Raw genomic sequence first — 18980 nt, 5'->3', positions numbered from 1 at the left:
TAGGGTGGGGATGAGGAAGGGCAGGAAGGCAGATTCTGCTCTGCATCACCTGTTCTGTTACCCATTTACTTCTCCCAGTCACAGGCCAAATGAAAGGGTTGTGTGCAGCATTCAAGATTTGAACACAGATCTAAAATATTCTTCTGCTTGATGGTTATAGCAGAGAACTGAAATGGCTGCATTGCTGAATTGATTTGAGTACCTGCTTATGCTATTTAAAATAGGCAATAATATCCCAGTATTGCTCTATTTAAGTAATCATGGGGTGGATTATTGCAAGGCAAAGGAAAAACAAACTGTGTTTAGAGTTGCTATATTTTTCCCTAAATTTCAAAGAAGTCTCAGTTTTCCATACTTTACACTGGCTTTGGAGAAGTGATTTTTGCTGCCATAAGGCAGTAAAGGAATATTTACTGTAATCAGGGGCCCAAGTTGGGTTTAGAGACAGATTTTTTGGTGCACTGTTAGTAAATCACCGTTACAAAAACCTACACTTCTATCTGTTGGAATTATCCCTGTAAAGTTTACACAGAGGAGCCAGTGCAGCAGTATCCACATAGCCCACTCACAAGAAGCAGCCCTGTCGAAGTCCTTATCCTCAAAATGTAGCACTCTTGAGATAACAGTGCTGCAAAAGACAAAGCATGTATTTAAAATAATGCATTGTGTCAGTGCAATGAGGTATTAATTCACTTAAAATCCATGTTATTTTTGCAGGATTTGGTGAAGCCTACTGCTGGTGTACACACCACCACTGACCTGGCCTTTAGGTTATCTTGCTAACTGACTGCAGAAAATACACGGGGTTTTCTATTGCAGAAATTTAGCTTCAAAGATTTGAGAGCAGCCATTAAAAAAAAATCTCCATAAATCAAAAGCCAGTTGATACCAAAGGAAATGTTAAGCCTTTGAAAGAACAACTATTCCAGGTGCTTCATTTCAGTTCTTAGTTCTGGGGCAAAAATCTTCTAGCACTTACATATCTTAGAGCATTTTCTTGTGCTCATAGCACTCAGTTGCATGCATTGCTAATGCTGCAATTCAGCCCAAACTGCTATTTTGGCATTAAATTAACTGTTTTTACAGTCTGTAATTTGTCAGTTAAAAATTCATATAAAAAGAGAATGTGACTATTTAGAAAAAAAGTCTTTCAAAAATATCCTCACTAAATAAAGAAGCCTTTAGTAAAACATAGTGCTGTTCCAGTGAGTAGCTTTGGTATATGTGGAGGCAAAGAAGGTTTCTATTTTGATTCTGCCAAAATTTCGCTGCAATGTTGGCTGTGGTTGTGCTGGCGGGCTGTGCCAGCTGTCAGGTATCCTTTGAGGGAGCTGCTTAAAAGAACAGACTGGGCTGCCTGATTTACACTACACTGAACATTACAGCAATGACAATCAATTCATCAGACACACTGGTAGATGTCAGACATGAATAAAACCACATTACCACATTCTACTGGGGAGAGGTATATTTTAACTATAACTCCATATCTGAACGCCTGGAAGTTTGACTCTTACATCCATAACCAGTGTGCTGGGCTATTTCTGTGTTATCAGTACTGTTGGCTGAGTGTGCTTGCTGCTTTGTATCTCATGTGAACATGCAGACCACTGTACTTTCCATCCTTCCCACCCACAGATATCGATGAATGTCGCTACGGCTACTGCCAGCAGCTGTGCGCCAACGTGCCCGGTTCCTACTCCTGTACGTGCAACCCAGGCTTTACCCTTAATGACGACGGGAGATCGTGCCAAGGTATGAGTATGGTAAACCATGGCTGAAATCCTTTGTCCCCACTCAGTAACACCCTTAAAGCTTGCTTGGTTTTTAGAATACTAGTAACCTTCCCAGCACTGCTTTTGAAAATGTTCACAGGTTTGTTAGACAGGTATTTCATAGTTTCCCAGTACCTCAAAGGGGTTTGGGTGCAACATGACCAGTGTATCAGGAGAAATATGCACAGAGGTCCAAACCTCAATTCACTCAATTCAGTGGAATTACCAAGAGTTCAGGCACTAAATTTACTATTAAAATCTGAGGCTATGTGACCCACCTGAGACAGGAAACCTTTGTCAGTTCATTAAATCAGAGTGTCCCAAGATCCAGACTGGAGTCCTGAGATTAGACTACCTTTTGCTGTGATGTGCTACCTCAAAGTCAACACGACCTCTTCACAGCCTCCCTAGCAAAGCAGCGAGCATCTTCCCACATGCTGCAGGAAAAGGTCTGTGCTAATGATGCCCAGAAGCTGCTAATGTCCTACCAGGAAAAAAATATTGGTTTTGCCTTAGCCTGAGGTTTCCATAAGGACCCCTTGCATTATCTTTCTCAGGAAAATCCTGCTGCATTTTTTCTCAGGTCTGTTATGACAATATTGGTTCAATGGTTTTCAAATTGGGTAAGGAGAGAAATATTTATAATAAAAATTTCATCCCCATCTTCCATGGTATTTTTTTTATTGAAGACATTCCCAAAATACTTTACTTCCATACATGTTGCGTTTCCAACATGCTATTCCCAGGCATCAGCCTGAATCCAAATAAACAACACTGACTTGGTTATATTTTCTCAGAACAAATCATTCTGACTGTACAGCTAATGTCTTTGAAATGCCATGCAGTAAAAAAAAAGAAAATGGAGTTTGGGGAGAAGTCACTGATGAATTTGGCATTGGTTTCCCATAGATGTGAATGAATGTACAAGTGAAAACCCTTGCACTCAGACCTGCGTCAACACCTACGGCTCTTTTCTCTGCCGCTGTGAACCTGGCTATGAACTGGAAGCTGATGGAGTTAACTGCAGTGGTAACTGTCTTTATTTATTGTTTTGGTTTCTTTAATTCTATTATGTTTACTTTTTCAAAGGTATTGTTTTGTACATACTTCTAAAAAATTTTTTTGCCTTGGTCCATGGTAGCAGCAGGAAAGCTGAAATTCATATGATCCTCTTTCCAGCTAGAGCACACAGCAAATACCCAGAAAAGCTCAGTGGAGGAGGGCTGCAAATGGTTTTAAAGAAATAAGCTAAATATTCAAAAGCTCCAAGGTAACAGCAAAACATAAGAAAGCACTTTGTAATGCTGAACAGGAAGCTTTGTTAGAGCAAGTAGAGATAGTCCTAGAACATTCTTCCATGATTAAAGAAATACTTTCTATTAAGCACTTTTCCATTTGTCTGTTGAATGCATGTATTCCTCTTGCTCTTAACCACTGCTCACTTCTGCCTGAAACCTTCCCCAGTTTCCCCTGTATGGCTCTGGCTTCACTTTAGTAACAATATATGATTTCTTAGTACAGTTATTGCTGATCTGTTCAGCACACAGCAGAATAAATTGTGCTTATGTCACTGTACTTTTTCCTCTCTGCTTTTTAAAAAATTTTATTATTTTAATTGAAGGCAAAACTTATTTCTTTGCTTATTGTCCCCTCAGCCTGATAAAATTAGAGAATTCGGCCAATATTTCTTGGAAGGAAAAATGCACTGGAAAATACTTGAGTTTTAATTTACAGTAAACAGATGTAACATGCTGTTTCTGAGAGAGAAGATATGTGAGATGCAGTGTACATGATTAGTGTTTCCCAAGATATTTTTCCTGCAAACTTCCTTGTTATAAGGGAAAGAATAAATATTAAATATCTAAAGGTTCTTAAGCATTAAACATTTAGACTGCAACATCTAACTTAGTGTTCTGTTTTCTAATGGAATTTCTTCTTCTAAGTTAGACTCCTGAATGTTTTTTATGTGCTGACCTCCTGAGCTACCTGGGGATCTGAACCAGATAAGTTCATTGCAATGCCCAATAAGGTGGTGCTTGAGCCTCATCCATGTCAGACAGTTAAGCCAGAAAAAGGGACTTTCCACCACCCAGATAGAGAGCAGAAAATCTTTTCCTGACAATCTTGTGCAAGAAAATGTTTGACAAAGCAGGTCAAGCTTCTCTGGATGAGCTGCTTCCACTTCACAGGCAATCACTAGACATCTGAGGCTCACAAAAGGAATGCCTGGTTAGGAGGACACTCTTATGAGACACTCAGGACTCAGATTTACTTCAACAGGAGCAGGGTTAGTCCATGGCCTAGCAGCCAACTTACCTTGAAGTTGGGAGGCTTCTTGCCCCAATTCAAGGAGAGAGGGAGAGATTTCAACCTGGCTTTCCCAACATCATCATTATTTTCTAATCACAGAGGTCTTCCAAGTGCATTAGATGTGCTCTGAAATGACAACCATCTTGTTGTCTGCACATAGTCAGCAGAATGCCAGGAGCATTTAGGAACACTGTGGGCTCAGCAGCAGAAATGTAGGACCCTCGGGGCTCTAAGTCCCTCAGCACTTGACAGCAGCCAAGCACCAGTTATATGAATCCAATATGCTGGAGGTCGGGGCTAGGATGCCAGAGGGTGGTTGATATCTCAGTCACATTACGGAGTCAGCCCTCAGTCCATGTGTTTTCAGGAAGGTATTTATTTCAGTGAACTCACTGGGGAAACTCACACAATAACAGGATTATGTAGGTGTAGAGTTCCTTTCATCTCCCTTTTGATAATCTGATTTCAGCCCTAAAGCCACTTGGATATATTTGGACTCCAAATACTTTCCAATCCATCTGCACTAAACACCAGAAGTGGATAAATGGACTGAGCCCAACTTAGAAGAAAGGGAAATTCATTCTGAAGAGTAAAAGTGATTTGCCTGGGAGAGTCAACATGTCAAAGCTGGGAATAAGAACTTGGGAGTTCCTGGCTGGAACTCTGGCCTTTGTTTCTTTCTTCCCCTGAATGGGGAAATAAGGAAATGATTAGTGGCAGCCTCCCTCAGCCTAGTGACTTTGCATGTGCTTTCCCCTCGGTCAGCCATGCCTCCATGTGCAGCTCTGAAGTTCGTCTTTCTCACTTGAGCACAGCTCTGCAGAACACAATGACTGGTCAATCCATGAGTGCAAGGGGAAAGAGCACAGTTTCTGCTTTCAGTCAGATATTTTGACAGACTGCCTAGCTTCCTGGGTATCTGAGAGAGGGCTGGGCCTTCCAGTATGTCTGACCCAGGGTGGGATGAGCTCTTGTAGTCTTGCTGGAATGACTTGGAAGTAACTGACTAGAGGCTAAGAAACATAAAAGAGACAGGGCTGGCTGCAGGAGTTCTGCTGGAACCCATGTGGCCCTGGGAAAGTGAAGCTTACTCTCCAAAAAAGAGGAAAAAAAAACAAAAAAAAAAGAAAAGAAAACTACTGCCAAGTCTTTCCTTTTAAATTACAGTTGCAGCTTTGTTGTCAGAGTATCTCTGACGTAAAACAGAAATGAAAACATGGCCAACTGGTGACAGGTATTAGAAAAGAAAAATAAATAAATAAAAGACATACATTGTGTTCAGCAGCAGCTTTGGTTTCCTTAGGAAAAAAGTGTTTAACCAAGAACTTGTATAGCATTTTGTCAGGTTGCTGCAGAGTTCTAGGGAGCTGGACAGTGCCAGCCTCCAGCTGAGGTGATGGGCAGGTAGTCTGGATGGCTACCTGCCCGCAGGACTGCTCTTTTGACAGTAAAGCCAAAGACACTAAACTTTGTTTTACCACTGCAGACATGGACGAATGCAGCTTCTCAGAGTTCCTCTGCCAGCACGAATGTGTGAACGGGCCTGGTTCCTACTACTGTACCTGTCCTTCAGGGTATAACTTGCTTGACGATAGTAGAAGCTGCCAAGGTAAGAACATTCCTGCACTGAGTAAAACCTGAGGGGACCAGAAAATAGATCCTGTGTCTAGAAAGAGGTTTTCAAGAATTGAGATGCTTGGTCCTGGAATTCCATAGTGAAGTACTTGTAGGGGCCAATTATGCAATTCTGGTAAGAATGTCATCACGTGAATATTCCAGCTGAGGTGAATTGGTGTGTTGTTTTAAGTAAGACTTTATTGACTAGGAAACAGCTACACAGGAAAGACCTCAAATGCTGTCCCCTCTGCTGCACATCTCTACTTTTCCCATTCTCTAGGGTCGGAGCATTTGAGCAGCCAATTCCTTTCCGGTTTTTTTGCAGCATTTAGCATGTGGGAGCACTCTAATAAGCAGAAATGAATGAAGTAAAAACTGTTCTTAGAAGAGGGATCAGTTATAAAAAGGCCACCTCTTGTGGTGCAAGAGTTTTATGAATTTTGGGCTAATTCCCTAAGATGCAAACTGGTTTGTAGGATTGGTATCTTGTACATATTTCCCTGCTTTAGCCTTTCTCTCATTCCTTGTGTTTTAGATATCAATGAATGTGAAATAAGAAACTTCACCTGCACTTCACAGCAAACATGTTTCAATATCCCAGGAGAATATAAATGTTTAGACCCAGTACGATGCGAGGAGCCTTATCTCCAAATTAATGAGAAGTGAGTAACATACCCACAGCCACAAAAGCAAATTCTATCTGTGAGAGTTGTATCCAAATAAGCTGCAATTTTGCAACACAGCCATGAAGTCTGTCTAAAGAGCTATACATACATGCTGCTGCTGCATTTACCACTGGTAAGCTTTTATAAAAATAAATTGCAATTCCTTACCAGGTCACCAGGTGTGATATGATATGATATCATGCTCAGATGTATGTGAAGTTAGACTGGAAAAACAGGTATCAGTTAGTTGAGAAAACAGCAAGGCTTGTGATGTAGTAAGAGACGTTTACTTACATTACTCACTGACTTCACATATACTCAAATGCAGCCTGTTTATCAGTAGGAATATTTCCTGCAAATGGTAACTAGCTTATGCCTGGGAAGTACCTTAACACATTAGATGATAGTTAGAGCAGGATACAAATAGTTTCTTACTGCTTAAAGGTTAAAAGTTCTGAATAGTTCACAGACTGATCCGCCTTGCCCAGAAATCGTGTATGTCTGGATGGGGCTGTTAGCACTGTTACTGTCTCAATTGGGAATCATTTGAACAAGCAAAAAAAAAAATCCTACATTTCTAAAAATTGCCCATTTCTTTTACATTTTTGTATGTATTTTCTGGGGCTCAAAATATTTCAGTTCCAAACTGATCTTGATATATTGCAGTCCCTATTATTTCATCCACAGTGTTTGCACTAACCCAATTACCTGGAATTGCCTGGTAGCCCCATGTATTTTATAGAAAGGCAAGAGATGAATAATTAGCTTCTTTCCTTTATACTTTATTCATGTCTTTACATTGCTTTCTGAACTAGGGCAGCTGAAGAGTGGACACATAGTGTTTGTCTAGTTCTGGGTTTACCTACCTTCAGAGGTGGTAGTCTTAAACTGGAATTTGAAATAACTGAATCCTCTGTATCTAAATTCCCCAGAGCCCAACTACAGAGACCTTGCAGAGCAGCTTGCACCAGAACTCTTGACCTCTGAGCTTTGTGTTTGGTGGCTTTGGCTCATGTCTAGATGGGACTGCACTTAATTTGTGACATATGTCTAGAAGTGGTCAGTATAAAAGCCAAGTGAATTCCTTGCATCTGTGTTTTCTGTGGAAGGAATTGGGTGTTCATAATGCCAGGAGCCTCTTGATGGGGGCCATGCCAGAGGCACTGTCTGAAATTGATGTCAGTAGTGGAGGTTATAGAAAAAATAGTCAAAAAGACCCATGCCCCAACATGTCAATTCCCCCAACATGGCTTTTATAAAGGGATATCCTGCCTCACAACTTTATTAGAGTTCTCTGAAGAAATCAGCAGCATGTGGCTAGGGCACATGGACTGATGCAGTCTCTTTGCATTTCCAAAGGCTTCTGAAAAGACCCTCACATAGTTACTATGGAAGTTAAGCAGTCCTAAGTAACAGAGAAAAGTCCCTGAAACAGAAGAATAAGAGGCTGAAAGACAAAAATTAAACAGAGGATAGTATTAAATTGTCAAGTTTCACACGGAAGTTCTGCAGAGGTCTGAGCTGGACCTACTTGGTCCATCATAAGCAACCTGGGAAAAAGAATAAACCATGATACAGGCAAAGTCTGCAACCATATCTGAAGACAGTAGATAAAAGACTGGGTAGAAAAATATTGCAAAATAAACCTCAATGACTGTGCAATAAAAATGGCAGATAAAATCCAGTGTAGATTAATTTAAAGTAAAAAGACAATACCAGATTAACAAATTAAATAAGGAGCACTTATCTGATCATAATCCATCCAAACTGAGATTTGAGAGTTGTTCTAGTTCCATGAACTGCTGTACTCACTAGAGATCAGAAAAGCAATCTGAATTTCAAGTGTAAATAGGTAGAGAATATCCTTGGAGTACATGCTATTGTGTACCACATCTTTAAGACTGTGCAGTTCCTTCCCCTTCTGTCAAAAGAAATATAACTGGATAAAGGTTCATAAGAAGCAATGAGGATGATCAAAAGTATGGAATAGCTTCCTTGTGATGAACTAAGCTCTAAGTTAGAACCCTTCAGCCATGAACAGGGTCAAATACAAAGCCCTGAGATGTCTGAGGAGGACGAGCAGGGATTGACTGGCTGCTCTCCTTTCAGCTGGGAGCATCAGATGAAGTCAGAAAGAGGCCATGCAGATAGGGATGAAGGGGGCTGTGGAGCTCCTGGCCACAGCGGGCTGTTGATGCCGAATATTCATGTGGGTGTAAGGGGAAGCTGGAACAGCTGATGGCTAAGAAATGCATTAATAGCTGATGAATACAAAGAAAATATTTTGTCTCAAGGATTCCCTGAGTCACAAACAATTGGAGACTGTTGATGGAAGTGTCGTATGCTTGGCTTGCTGTCCTCTTCTTTCTTAAGGCTCTGCATTTGATGTTAGAGCTTTGGTTTGATCCAGGATATCTACTGTATGTTTTCATGTAGCATACAAAAAAAGATCACTACATTTATGCAGCACTATCAGTGAAGTGAATTATTAATATTATTTTGGGGACAGTTCAGTTTAAATTACTATCAGAACAAATATGTACCAAGTATTCTGCACCTGCAGAGCTGCTTCAAAGAAAGTTCACATTTTTGAGTGATCTAAGGAAAATGCCAAGGTATTTTGGCCTAGAAGAAAAAGGAGGCAGGATATAGGCCAGAGTAGCAAAACAGAGAATACTAAAAGTGAGAAAATTCATTACAAGTTTCATTGATTCTTTTAGCTGCTCAACAACATTCTTTATTTATTTATGCACCTGTCTTAGCATATAAAGAATCAAATATTACAGCAATTTTAACCCCTGATGACAATTCTATCTCTGACAATCAGCCGCTGCATGTGTCCAGCTGAAAACCCCGGATGCAGAGATCAGCCGTTCACCATCCTGTACAGAGTGATGGATATGGTGTCTGGGAGGTCTGTGCCTTCAGACATTTTTCAGATGCAAGCAACAACTCGCTACCCTGGAGCCTATTACATCTTCCAAATCAAATCAGGGAACGAGGGCAGGGAATTCTACATGCGGGTAAGTCTAGCACTCACTGGGGGAGTGAGTTAGCAGCACTGGGGGAAAACATGAGTTAGCTGTATATCCTGATAGCAGAACTAAGCTTTTCATGACTATCATTTAAAGCTTCAGTATGAGGCATTTTTTACACACAGACATGCAGAGCAGTGTGCTGATCTGCAGGAACTGCTGGATCTCTCAGGAGAGTAACCTACCCAAAGTAAACATGCTTCTCCTAAGAGACAGTAGGTTTAGGAAAGCCCAGAGCTGTACCTATGTCTAAGAATAGCTCAGGTCTCCCAAGCTCAAGAGAAACTATTGTGCCAAGCTGTTTTTTATTTGATGGACAACCAGCAATTGTCACTGAAAGATTCAGTGTTTCTTGTCTGTTTTATTAAACTCTTCATTGGAAATTGAAAAATGTGAAAACCAAAAAAGTAAGCAAAAACCCCACCCCTTTATGTCAACAATTGATTTTCTGGGTTCTTTGCTTTCATTTGTTATGAATTTTTTCACTGAGAACACACATTTTATGTAGATACTGTTAGAGAAAATGTAATTACCTGGGCTTTTTTAATCTGTTTTCCTCAGAAGATCTCTCTGTTCCCCAGTCATCTTTGCCACACCACTGACATGCAGAGATTTCAGAACTGTCAGGAGAGAATGGGGTACATCCACAAGGGACGGTGATGCTCAGGAGGTTGATTTTCAGCTCTAGGCAAAACCTGGCTCAGACACTCACATTAAGTCTTGTTCTGTGGCTACTGAAGGTTCCCATCCCTCACGGACATGGGTAGTGGGATAGATTCCAGGACATATTTCTCTCAAGAACCTCAGATTCCCACTGTAAGAAAAGGAAAATATTTCAAAATCCTGAATGGACAAGTGGTCCCATTACGTTACAATAATTTACATCTCACAAGAGCTTTCCTGTTGCAAAGTCATTACCGATCCCACTGACCTTTTCCCCTCATCTGGGCCGATCCAGCAGGTGCTGAAGCCCCAGCTCCCATCCCCATTGCCCAAGCCTGCTGGTTCCATTGATTTACCATGTCATTCCCTGGGCAGTAGGTGGGCAGGGTCACATGGGAGGGACACTGTGACCTTGCTGAGGCACCAGGACCCAGTCTGGCACGGACCAGGCAACACACCCAGCACCTCCTCATGGCTATGTTGGCTTTGCCTGATCAAAGGTAACAAACACCCAGTTTTGGGGTAAAACAGGACCCACTGTGTCTACGTAAGTTCCCGATGCAAAACAAACTGCAGTTGGTTTTAACATCAGCAGGTCTGATTTTTAAATGCACATAATCCACTGTTCTGGTCAGATATTGCAAAGCTTCCATTTATTGAAGGACTGGTTTTCTGAAGTGCTATCGCATATTCAAAGCTCTCTTTGGAGGGTGAGGTTTGTGCCTCTAACATACACAATGTACCACAAACCTGGACCCCATCCACATGAGAACACCTGTTCTCCAAGTTCTGTTAACATAACCCTTTCTGGGTGTTCGCTGCTTCACAGTAACACTGTCCTTTACATCAAACTAAAGAGTACCTCAAACAAACAGGTATCATTACTTGTTTATACCCTAAATCCATGTTTTCATCTTTTTTCTTTCTTGGGCAATAGCAAGTGTCTATGTTCAATAGCCACTTTAATGTGCAGGGCTCCCAAAGGCTTTACAAACTGTAGAAGGTGATAGTTCATGCAAAACACTGAAAAGAAGCCAAATGCTGAAATGAAACTCTGTCCCATCAATTGCAGTGGTTTCAAACAATGCAACAGAAAACACCTATTTTGGCTGCTTGAACACTGTAGTGAGACAGTAGGTTTGAAGAACCAGTTTTGGCAATCTCACTTGCTTTCTCTTGTTTTGTGCACAGCAAACGGGACCTATCAGTGCTACTCTGGTGATGACCCGCCCCGTGAAGGGGCCCCGTACTATTGAGTTGGACTTGGAAATGATCACTGTTAACACTGTCATCAACTTCAGAGGAAGCTCTGTCATCCGGCTGAGGATATTCGTATCACAGTACTCCTTCTAAACCTCGAGTTTGTGCCCTGGAAACACTAAGCCAAAAGAGACAGTTCCTCCTCTGCAGAACTCTCTCCTCAAAAGCCAGTACATATAGCAGCTCCAGACCAAATCACTATTTCCACAGACCCGGTCACCTATGCCTGTCTGAGCAGGGAGGCCTCTTCATGCACAGTCCCTACCAGGATGCAGACATCTGAAGATGTATTGTCAGCAGATCCCATATGATTCTCTATGTGGTCATGTATTTTAAGGACTCTTCTTCTCACTGTAAACACTTCTAGGGCATGAGTCGATGTGAAAGACTGTGAACCTTTGTAGCTCCAAGGCTGCTTAGCAGAAAGCACCAAAGAAACTGAGGGAAAAGCTGGCTTTTGCAATCTTGCCTTTTTTTAACCTTTTTTTTCGTTATAAATGAAAAGCAGACAAACAAGCAGAAACAGAAACAAAAAACTCACCTATTGAAACTAGGGACCTCAGAAGTCCTAATTTGCATTCCCAGTTATCTCTGGAATTATCAGTCAAGCACTTTGTTTCAATTCACCCTGCATTTGTCTTAGTTTCACCTGTTTTTTCTTTCATTCTATTTTATAGTTAAAATTCATTGTAAATTCATTCCAAAAAACCATGTTGTACTATGTAATCTTTTGCTTTCTGACAAAGTGTCACATATTTGGGTTCCTTTCTGTATTAAATCTTTCCATATAACAGAGTTCACAGAAATCTATCACTGGATGGTGTGTTTTACAACATTTAGGATTTTATGCTTATTTACACTCAAGATCTTTGACAGAGGCCTCCACTACCAAAATAGTGTCCAGCGTAAGTAGGGACTTGAGAGCAGATTAAGAATCAGAATTTTATTTTTCCCTGTTTTCTTGAGTGTGATAGTTGCAAACAGTTTGTAATGGCTACAAAGTAGTAATACTAACTCTGTAGTTATGGCTGCAATTAATCTCCTGTTCAAAGACCACTCAGGTCAGACCTGTCCAAATTCCTTCAAAAAATACGAATTGTTCTTTTCACTTGCAGTCTCTCTCCTACACTTCTAACATGAGGGGAAATAGCTGAAAAGGACCAGGACCAGTCTTATTCATGCTTCTACCACAAAGCAGACCGGACTATACCAGTACCTCAATCTCAAACAATGGGATCCCACAGTTTCCATGGGCACTGTCTTCTCAGGTATAACTGCTGTAACCAATAGAAAGTTTCTTCTAAAGTCTAATCTGCATCTCCATTGTAATCTGTTGCTTTTTAGCCTACTTCCAGTAGAAACTGAGAACCGTTTATCTACCCCTCTGCAGCAGTCTAACGTGTCTGAAGACTGTTGTCATGTCTCCCCTCAGACTGTTCTTCTCTAGTCTAAACAAACCCAATTCTTTTGGTCTTTCCTCATATATCACATTTTCTGGACCTTTGATCATTCTCGTTGCTCTCATCTGGATTCTCTCCAGTTGGTTCACATCTTTTTTGAAGTGCAGTGCCCAAAACTGTGAAAAGTATTCCAGCTGAGGCTTCTCAGTGCTAAGCTAAATCTATATATATGTTTAACAGTTTGAAAAAAAATTTAAAATTGTATAGTTGGAAGGTATAATGTGTGTTGAAGCCACTGGCACTTTGGTCTTTTATTATAATAAGGTGAGGGTTTATATGCCTTGTTCTTAAATTTGTCTGAAACAAGCTCTTTTGCTTTGTTTTTTCCTTACTGGCTTATTTGCTCTCTAGCACTGCTAGGACAGGAAGGATAATCTTCGTGTTGTCTTTTGAGAACTGGAAGTGCTTAGTGCTACCTGGGAGAAGGAGTTTGCAAAGACTATCATGTGAGCAACTAGGAGCCGAGTAGCAGCATTATGTGAAGTCTTCATTGAAGTGGAGTATTAAATGAGAGAATAAAGACTTAGAAAGTTACTACAACACAGACTGCATGACACAGTCAGAAAACAGACTCTTGTTCCTAGTAAGCTATGTGAATCAGTAGAGACTCTGCTCTTTTTCCTTGTACTCAGCTTGAAGGAAGCCCTGATGCTCTCAGCAATGAAACACTGAGTTTAGCAGCTTCCATTTCTTAATGATTTAAAGGTTTTCTCTCTGCTGCTACAACATCCTGGGATGCTGTGGCTCAGAGCTCTGTCCTGTATTGTAAAAACAAAAAGGCTGAAGACTGACTCCAGGGTTTAGTGGGCCAAGCTGAAGGCAGAAAGCCAGTGAGTTTTATGAGCAGCCGACTGGAGGAGATAAATGCAGAGGAAATGGGCAGAGAAATATCAGAAACAAGAATTTGTTTCCTGAGTGTATCATGGCTCATCAAATACCACAGTCTTGGAGGGAAAAATAGAGATGATCAGGAAGGAGGAATGGTAGTTTATAACCATGGGACTAAAAGTGCTCCTGTTCCAGATGATGGAAATAAAGCATGGGAAACATGCAGGCTCTGGTGGACCAGAGAGCAGCCGAGGGACAGGCAAGGTCTTGCACTGAAGATGTCCAACTCTTAAAATGCTGACAGCTTTTCCAGTGCTTAAAATCCCCTCTTCTTCTCTTAAAATCCCCTTTTTGTGCCCCTATGTTATGGCTTCTTCATGTCCAGCTGAGGAGTCCTCTCTTCTTACCACCACATCACCTCCTGGAGTGGAAGCACACCCTGTTAGACACCAGACAGTTTGTCACTTCTGGCCTGTTCTCCCACAGCCCCCACATACCAACCTGATTTAACCCTAATTCAGAAACATCAAAACCCAGAGGAATTTCATAACAAAACACTTTGTTAAAAGAGTAAAGCTTGAATGCTTGGTTTTAGCAGGGTCCAGCAAATACTCATAAAACAGTATTACACTTTCTATATAAACATTCTGCGCCTTAAAAAAAAAGTGGAAAGTCTGGAAACAAAGGAATTCAGCCACTTCTCAACCGCCATAACATCTTTCATCACTCACTATCACTCCAGCCAACTTAAACTTTGCCAAAATATATGCCAGTCTCAAAATAATAAATTACTAGCAGTTTATAACATCTAAACTCTCTGTTTCCTAGTCAGGGGTCTGTTTTCAATAGACTATCGCAGACTCAAGTATTACAGCAATTCTCACCAAATTAAAAAAGATGACTATGCATGTCAGAGTTTTACAGCATGAAAGTTAAAAATGCAAACTTGCAACTGCTGCTTATATTCATGTTCTTCTTTGAGGCCAGGACTCCTCAAAAGCAGACAGAATTCCAGGTCTGCTCAGAAAATGATTCTTTATTCTAACCCACTGCCGAGGATTTTCTAACATGAAGAGTTTTACCATATGGTTAATGGCCAGTATTCTGACCAGCACCAGAGCAGGGCACAGACCCTGGTCTGGGTGTGTGTGGCTTCCCTCTGGCTCTGCTTGCTCAGGCTGGCAGAGCTGTTCCCTTGCCAAGCAGGGAAGGGACAGCTCTTTGCCTCTCCTGCCTGTCAGCTGTGATGTCTGTTTGAACATAGGTCCTCAGCAGAAAGACTGCCCTCCACTATGTGTTTGAACAGCACCTATTGCCAGTGCAATAACTGGAATAAAGGTAAAAGAAAGCAGATATGGCAGTAATCTTTGATACAGATCACAATGATTGGGAAGGAGAAGCTATTCTGATAAATGAACAAAGTGATTCATGCTAGTTGGGTTAGGTGCCAGAGGGAGTAGAATGGGTCCTATCATCTGGCTTATTTGAGATATTTTTAGGGAATTGACTTTTTTGACACAGACAACAAAATGTTATTTCACCCAAGAGTTTCCTGGATCCCACAGAACTGCTTTTCAACTGGTGATTCTCTCTGACTACAATAACTTTGTTAAAAATAACTAAACTTCTTTTGAGAACCTGGTCACCCACAATCACTGAGTGTAGTGTCCAGGGCCATTCATACAGAGCTCTCTCCTCTTCAGTTGGGGGCCTGTATTCATACTTACATTTTTTTTGACTTAGCCTTCAGAAGAGACAGCTTTTATTGTCTCGTAAACATGGTATCAGCATCAGCAGAACTTGCATATTAATTTTTCTCTGTCTAGAGCAGAACAATACAATCAGTACAGTTTGTGGTCATGCAAGTTCTCCAGTCTGGCTTATTCACAAAATATGCTACTGAATATCCTCCGCAGCATGTAGCTGTATTAGAACACAATGAAAATGTCATAGCATAAAGATGTTTAAAAAAAGAAAGGAATAAAAGTATGCCCTAATGTTATTCAATCCTGACAGGCATTATTGTCAAAATAAATCTCTATCCTGGATGGACAAAACCCTCATCTGGTGTTAATCTGCATGACTGATGCTTTTCAATGAAAAGATAACAAGTGTCCTTAGAATCTTCCCTGTGTATGTGTAAAGCACTGCACACATATCTGTATACAAGAGAATTTACAGAAGCTACAGAAGTGGTAGTGTGGCTCTGCATTTGGAAGTCAAAGAGCTGTAAGACAACATGGCACAAGCAAATTCTGTTTCCTCATCTGACCCAAGTCCAGACAAGTGATTTACACTCGTTACCTTTTGCTGCTCTAAGTCTTTGAACCAATTTTGAATAGCTTAACCGCAAAGCAGGTGCCATGCATGAAGACTGAGGATGATGGCCATAACTAGACTTTTGGAGATTCTGCAGAAAGCCTGCCCCAGAAAGGTGACACGTGCTGAAGGGTCAGTGCAACAGGGAGTGTAATGGTCCAGAGGTATTTGTGTGGGGATGTCAGTGATAGCTGACTGCTATCTGCACCTGCCTCTTTCCTCACCTGTTTCAGTGCAGAGTGTAACTGAAGATTTTAACTGTGCACATCAGATGTGGAAATCTCACCTATTCCCATTCTTAGCTCAAACTTCGGAGATCCCTCTAGTGGTTTGCAAGCTGATCCCCCTGGGTAACTCAACTAATACTGGTGAAGCCACACGAGGGAGAGTTTGGGTACAACTTCTACACCAGGAAGTAAATAACGATGCAGTAACCTCAGTGTAAGAATTGAGGAATGTATATGAGTAGCAAAGGGATCTATAGGAAACACTTCAGCAATGAAGAACTCCTGAAATATTCAGTCTCAATTCCCTTTCCCTTATCCCAGAGGTCACTCATTTTCCCTTTGGGGTTTGTCCTGGACAAATGATCTAATTATGGTCATGCACTGCAAGCACATGCTGAGTGAGCTCCACTTCTTCTCTGGCACTACTTAACACTTTTTATTTTGCTTTTTGGAGATCACTTGTAGGCTATTCATCTTTTCTAGAGCCTGATTGACCTCAATTGCTCGTCTCATATCCAAGGCAGTGTCATTATTTCCCCATCAGGTACTTATGCATCTACCACCTGTGCAAGCTTTCAATGTGTTTCACTGGAAATTGCACTGCCATGTTTGTAAGCACCCTTACAGCAAAGTATTAGGTGTGAATGGCTGAAGGGGTTGCCCAGCCTGCTGGTAGAGCCTGGCTTCATAAACAGGATTTCAAAAACCCCACAATTCGTCGTTTTGAAGGTGAAAGATGCTCTTCTAGGTCCCTATTTTCTCCGGAAATGGCATCTGTTATGTTGTCTTGATCGTCTCAAGGCTTTTTAAGAAGTCTGATAAGGACATGCTTATGCAATACATCCTTAGGCTTTACAAACCTTGGATGAGGTTTTTCCAATTTGCAAACAGAGTATGTGGCCCTAGTCAGAGAGAGTTCATTGTGATCATCATTATGCTGAAGTCAGTGACCATTAAACACCTCACCTCAGGTCTAGATTTAGCCCAGTTTTATTTTAAGTCTCAAATCTCAGTGTCAGTGGTATAAATGTAAGCAGATATGTATTATTTTTAGAGTAGAGCTGAAAGCTTCTCTTCTGTAAATAAATAATAGTATGATTGCAATATCTTTTTCTTTGTGGGCACTATCCTTGGATTCTTTGAGATTTCCTGAGATAACCTTTAACATTTCAAAATTTCTTCTGGTATTTCAAGACATTCATTGATGTGTTTCCATGAATGATTCCTCACTCCTGCTCTTCAAAGGCCAGCCCAGGCACTTGATTCTGTTTTGTTAAAACATGAAGCTACACCCAAGCCTTTGCATAGTCACATCATTCATGGGACTTGTTCCTGTCTGTAACCTATGAGGGACTGTGTTGATTTCCTTAAGATTCTGCAGTGTTCTGAGTAATGCATGTGCATGTGTTTGTTCAGACTGGGACCTTAGTCTGGAGATTGTTCATCAGCAACTTGCTGCACATGTTCTCCAACCAAGATGTGAAACATGCTACAAAGGTTAGTTTTTGACAAAAATCTTCAGAGCGTGGGGTTTCTTGGCTGCCTACACAAAATGCAAACACAATTCAAAGATCCAGGACCAGATTTCCCCAGTCTTCATGAGAAATTCCTGTTTTTCAGAAACATTTTGGTTAGTAAACTTGCTTTGTAGATTATGTGACATACAAACAAAAAGGAAGAAGGCCCGCCAAGATTACACGGATTTGTTATTAAAATCAGTATCCCCAAGAATACTGGAATATAATTCATCATTTAAAAATAATCCTTTGGACCATGACATCTGATGCCATTCAAGTAGGGCAGGGGGACAGAAAACCTGACTGCTTCCAAAACAACAGCAGCTGCTCAACAGAGATCCCTGGGCTCCTACAGTGACCAGAAAGATCTGCTAGCCCAAGTCTACACCCCAGGTCAGTGAAGAAACAAAACTCATAGAGACATAGAGCTGAAGGAGAGGTAATTTCACTGACTTCTGAATGATACCAAGTGGAGGTTTACATCATAATGTCTGCAAAATTTCTCACTGCATTTATACATCTGTATAAATGGAAAATTTAAAATTACCAAAATTAAAAGGACCAAGCTGTTACCTACTGCTCACATACTACCTGCAGGAAGGTTTAGTGTATCCCTTTGCCTTTCCTCAGGGTTGTGCTCACTTGGAATTACCCAGTCTGATTTGGTGTGAGTTAACAATGGTGTAAGTGACAGCATTCGGTTCACAGCAGTGTAGTCATACCCATGGATGCAAGAGAATTACAGAGAGAGAAAATTACAATTGAACCAGAAGGTCAATAAAAAAGAACTTTCTGATTAGTTAACCTTCAGTGCTTTGGTTATGATGTCATTGACATGGACAAAAATAATCAACTAGAAACACAAAATATTAAAAAGGAGATTATCTCCTTAGAAAGATAACTGCCCAAGTAGCCTATAAATAGCTCTGAAATTAAGACATCCCACACAACATCTGGAAAAGGAAGAATTCACTCCCTGACCTCTTGCACCCTTGTCTCCCACAGCAGGATTAAGCACAGTTGATCCTTATCAGGATATAGACACAATGGCTGTTTGATGGTCGAGCCAAGAAAGAATCAAGCATGGCCAGAGGCAAGGGGAGGACACACCAAGATAATGTAGAAGTCCTAAAGAATGCTCTCTGTGTGCAGGATCTCTGAGACAGATCTCTTGCTGTATGAAGCATTTTAGCTCTGCTTGGGAAATACTAACAGTCACTTCAATAAAAATTGGGGGGGGGACAACATTCATGTGTTTGAACGCAGAATCAGTTTTCCAAAAAATGATGCCCTAGCCAATCTGT

At 41.0% G+C, this 18980-nt stretch overlaps 1 protein-coding gene across 2 annotated transcripts in view; it reads left to right on the top strand.

Moving 5' to 3' along the window:
- FBLN5 (fibulin 5) overlaps positions 1–12135 on the top strand; it is a 45071-nt gene extending 32936 nt beyond the window's left edge. For both annotated transcript variants that reach the window (XM_042047656.1, XM_042047655.1), the window contains exons 6-11: positions 1639–1755; positions 2685–2804; positions 5572–5694; positions 6238–6364; positions 9195–9390; positions 11257–12135. In XM_042047656.1, coding sequence (XP_041903590.1) covers positions 1639–1755; positions 2685–2804; positions 5572–5694; positions 6238–6364; positions 9195–9390; positions 11257–11418 — 845 coding nt within the window. In that variant the 3' untranslated portion in view covers positions 11419–12135. The remainder of the gene's footprint in view (positions 1–1638; positions 1756–2684; positions 2805–5571; positions 5695–6237; positions 6365–9194; positions 9391–11256) is intronic.
- Positions 12136–18980: the final 6845 nt, after the last annotated feature.

The sequence above is a fragment of the Corvus kubaryi genome, unplaced genomic scaffold (genome assembly GCF_017639235.1).
Source record: "Corvus kubaryi isolate FWS band 111438036 unplaced genomic scaffold, C.kubaryi_AGA036_p1.0 66, whole genome shotgun sequence".
NCBI lineage: Eukaryota > Metazoa > Chordata > Aves > Passeriformes > Corvidae > Corvus > Corvus kubaryi.
The sequence above is the reverse complement of the archived record's forward strand: the minus strand, read 5'-3'. Positions and strand labels throughout refer to the sequence as shown.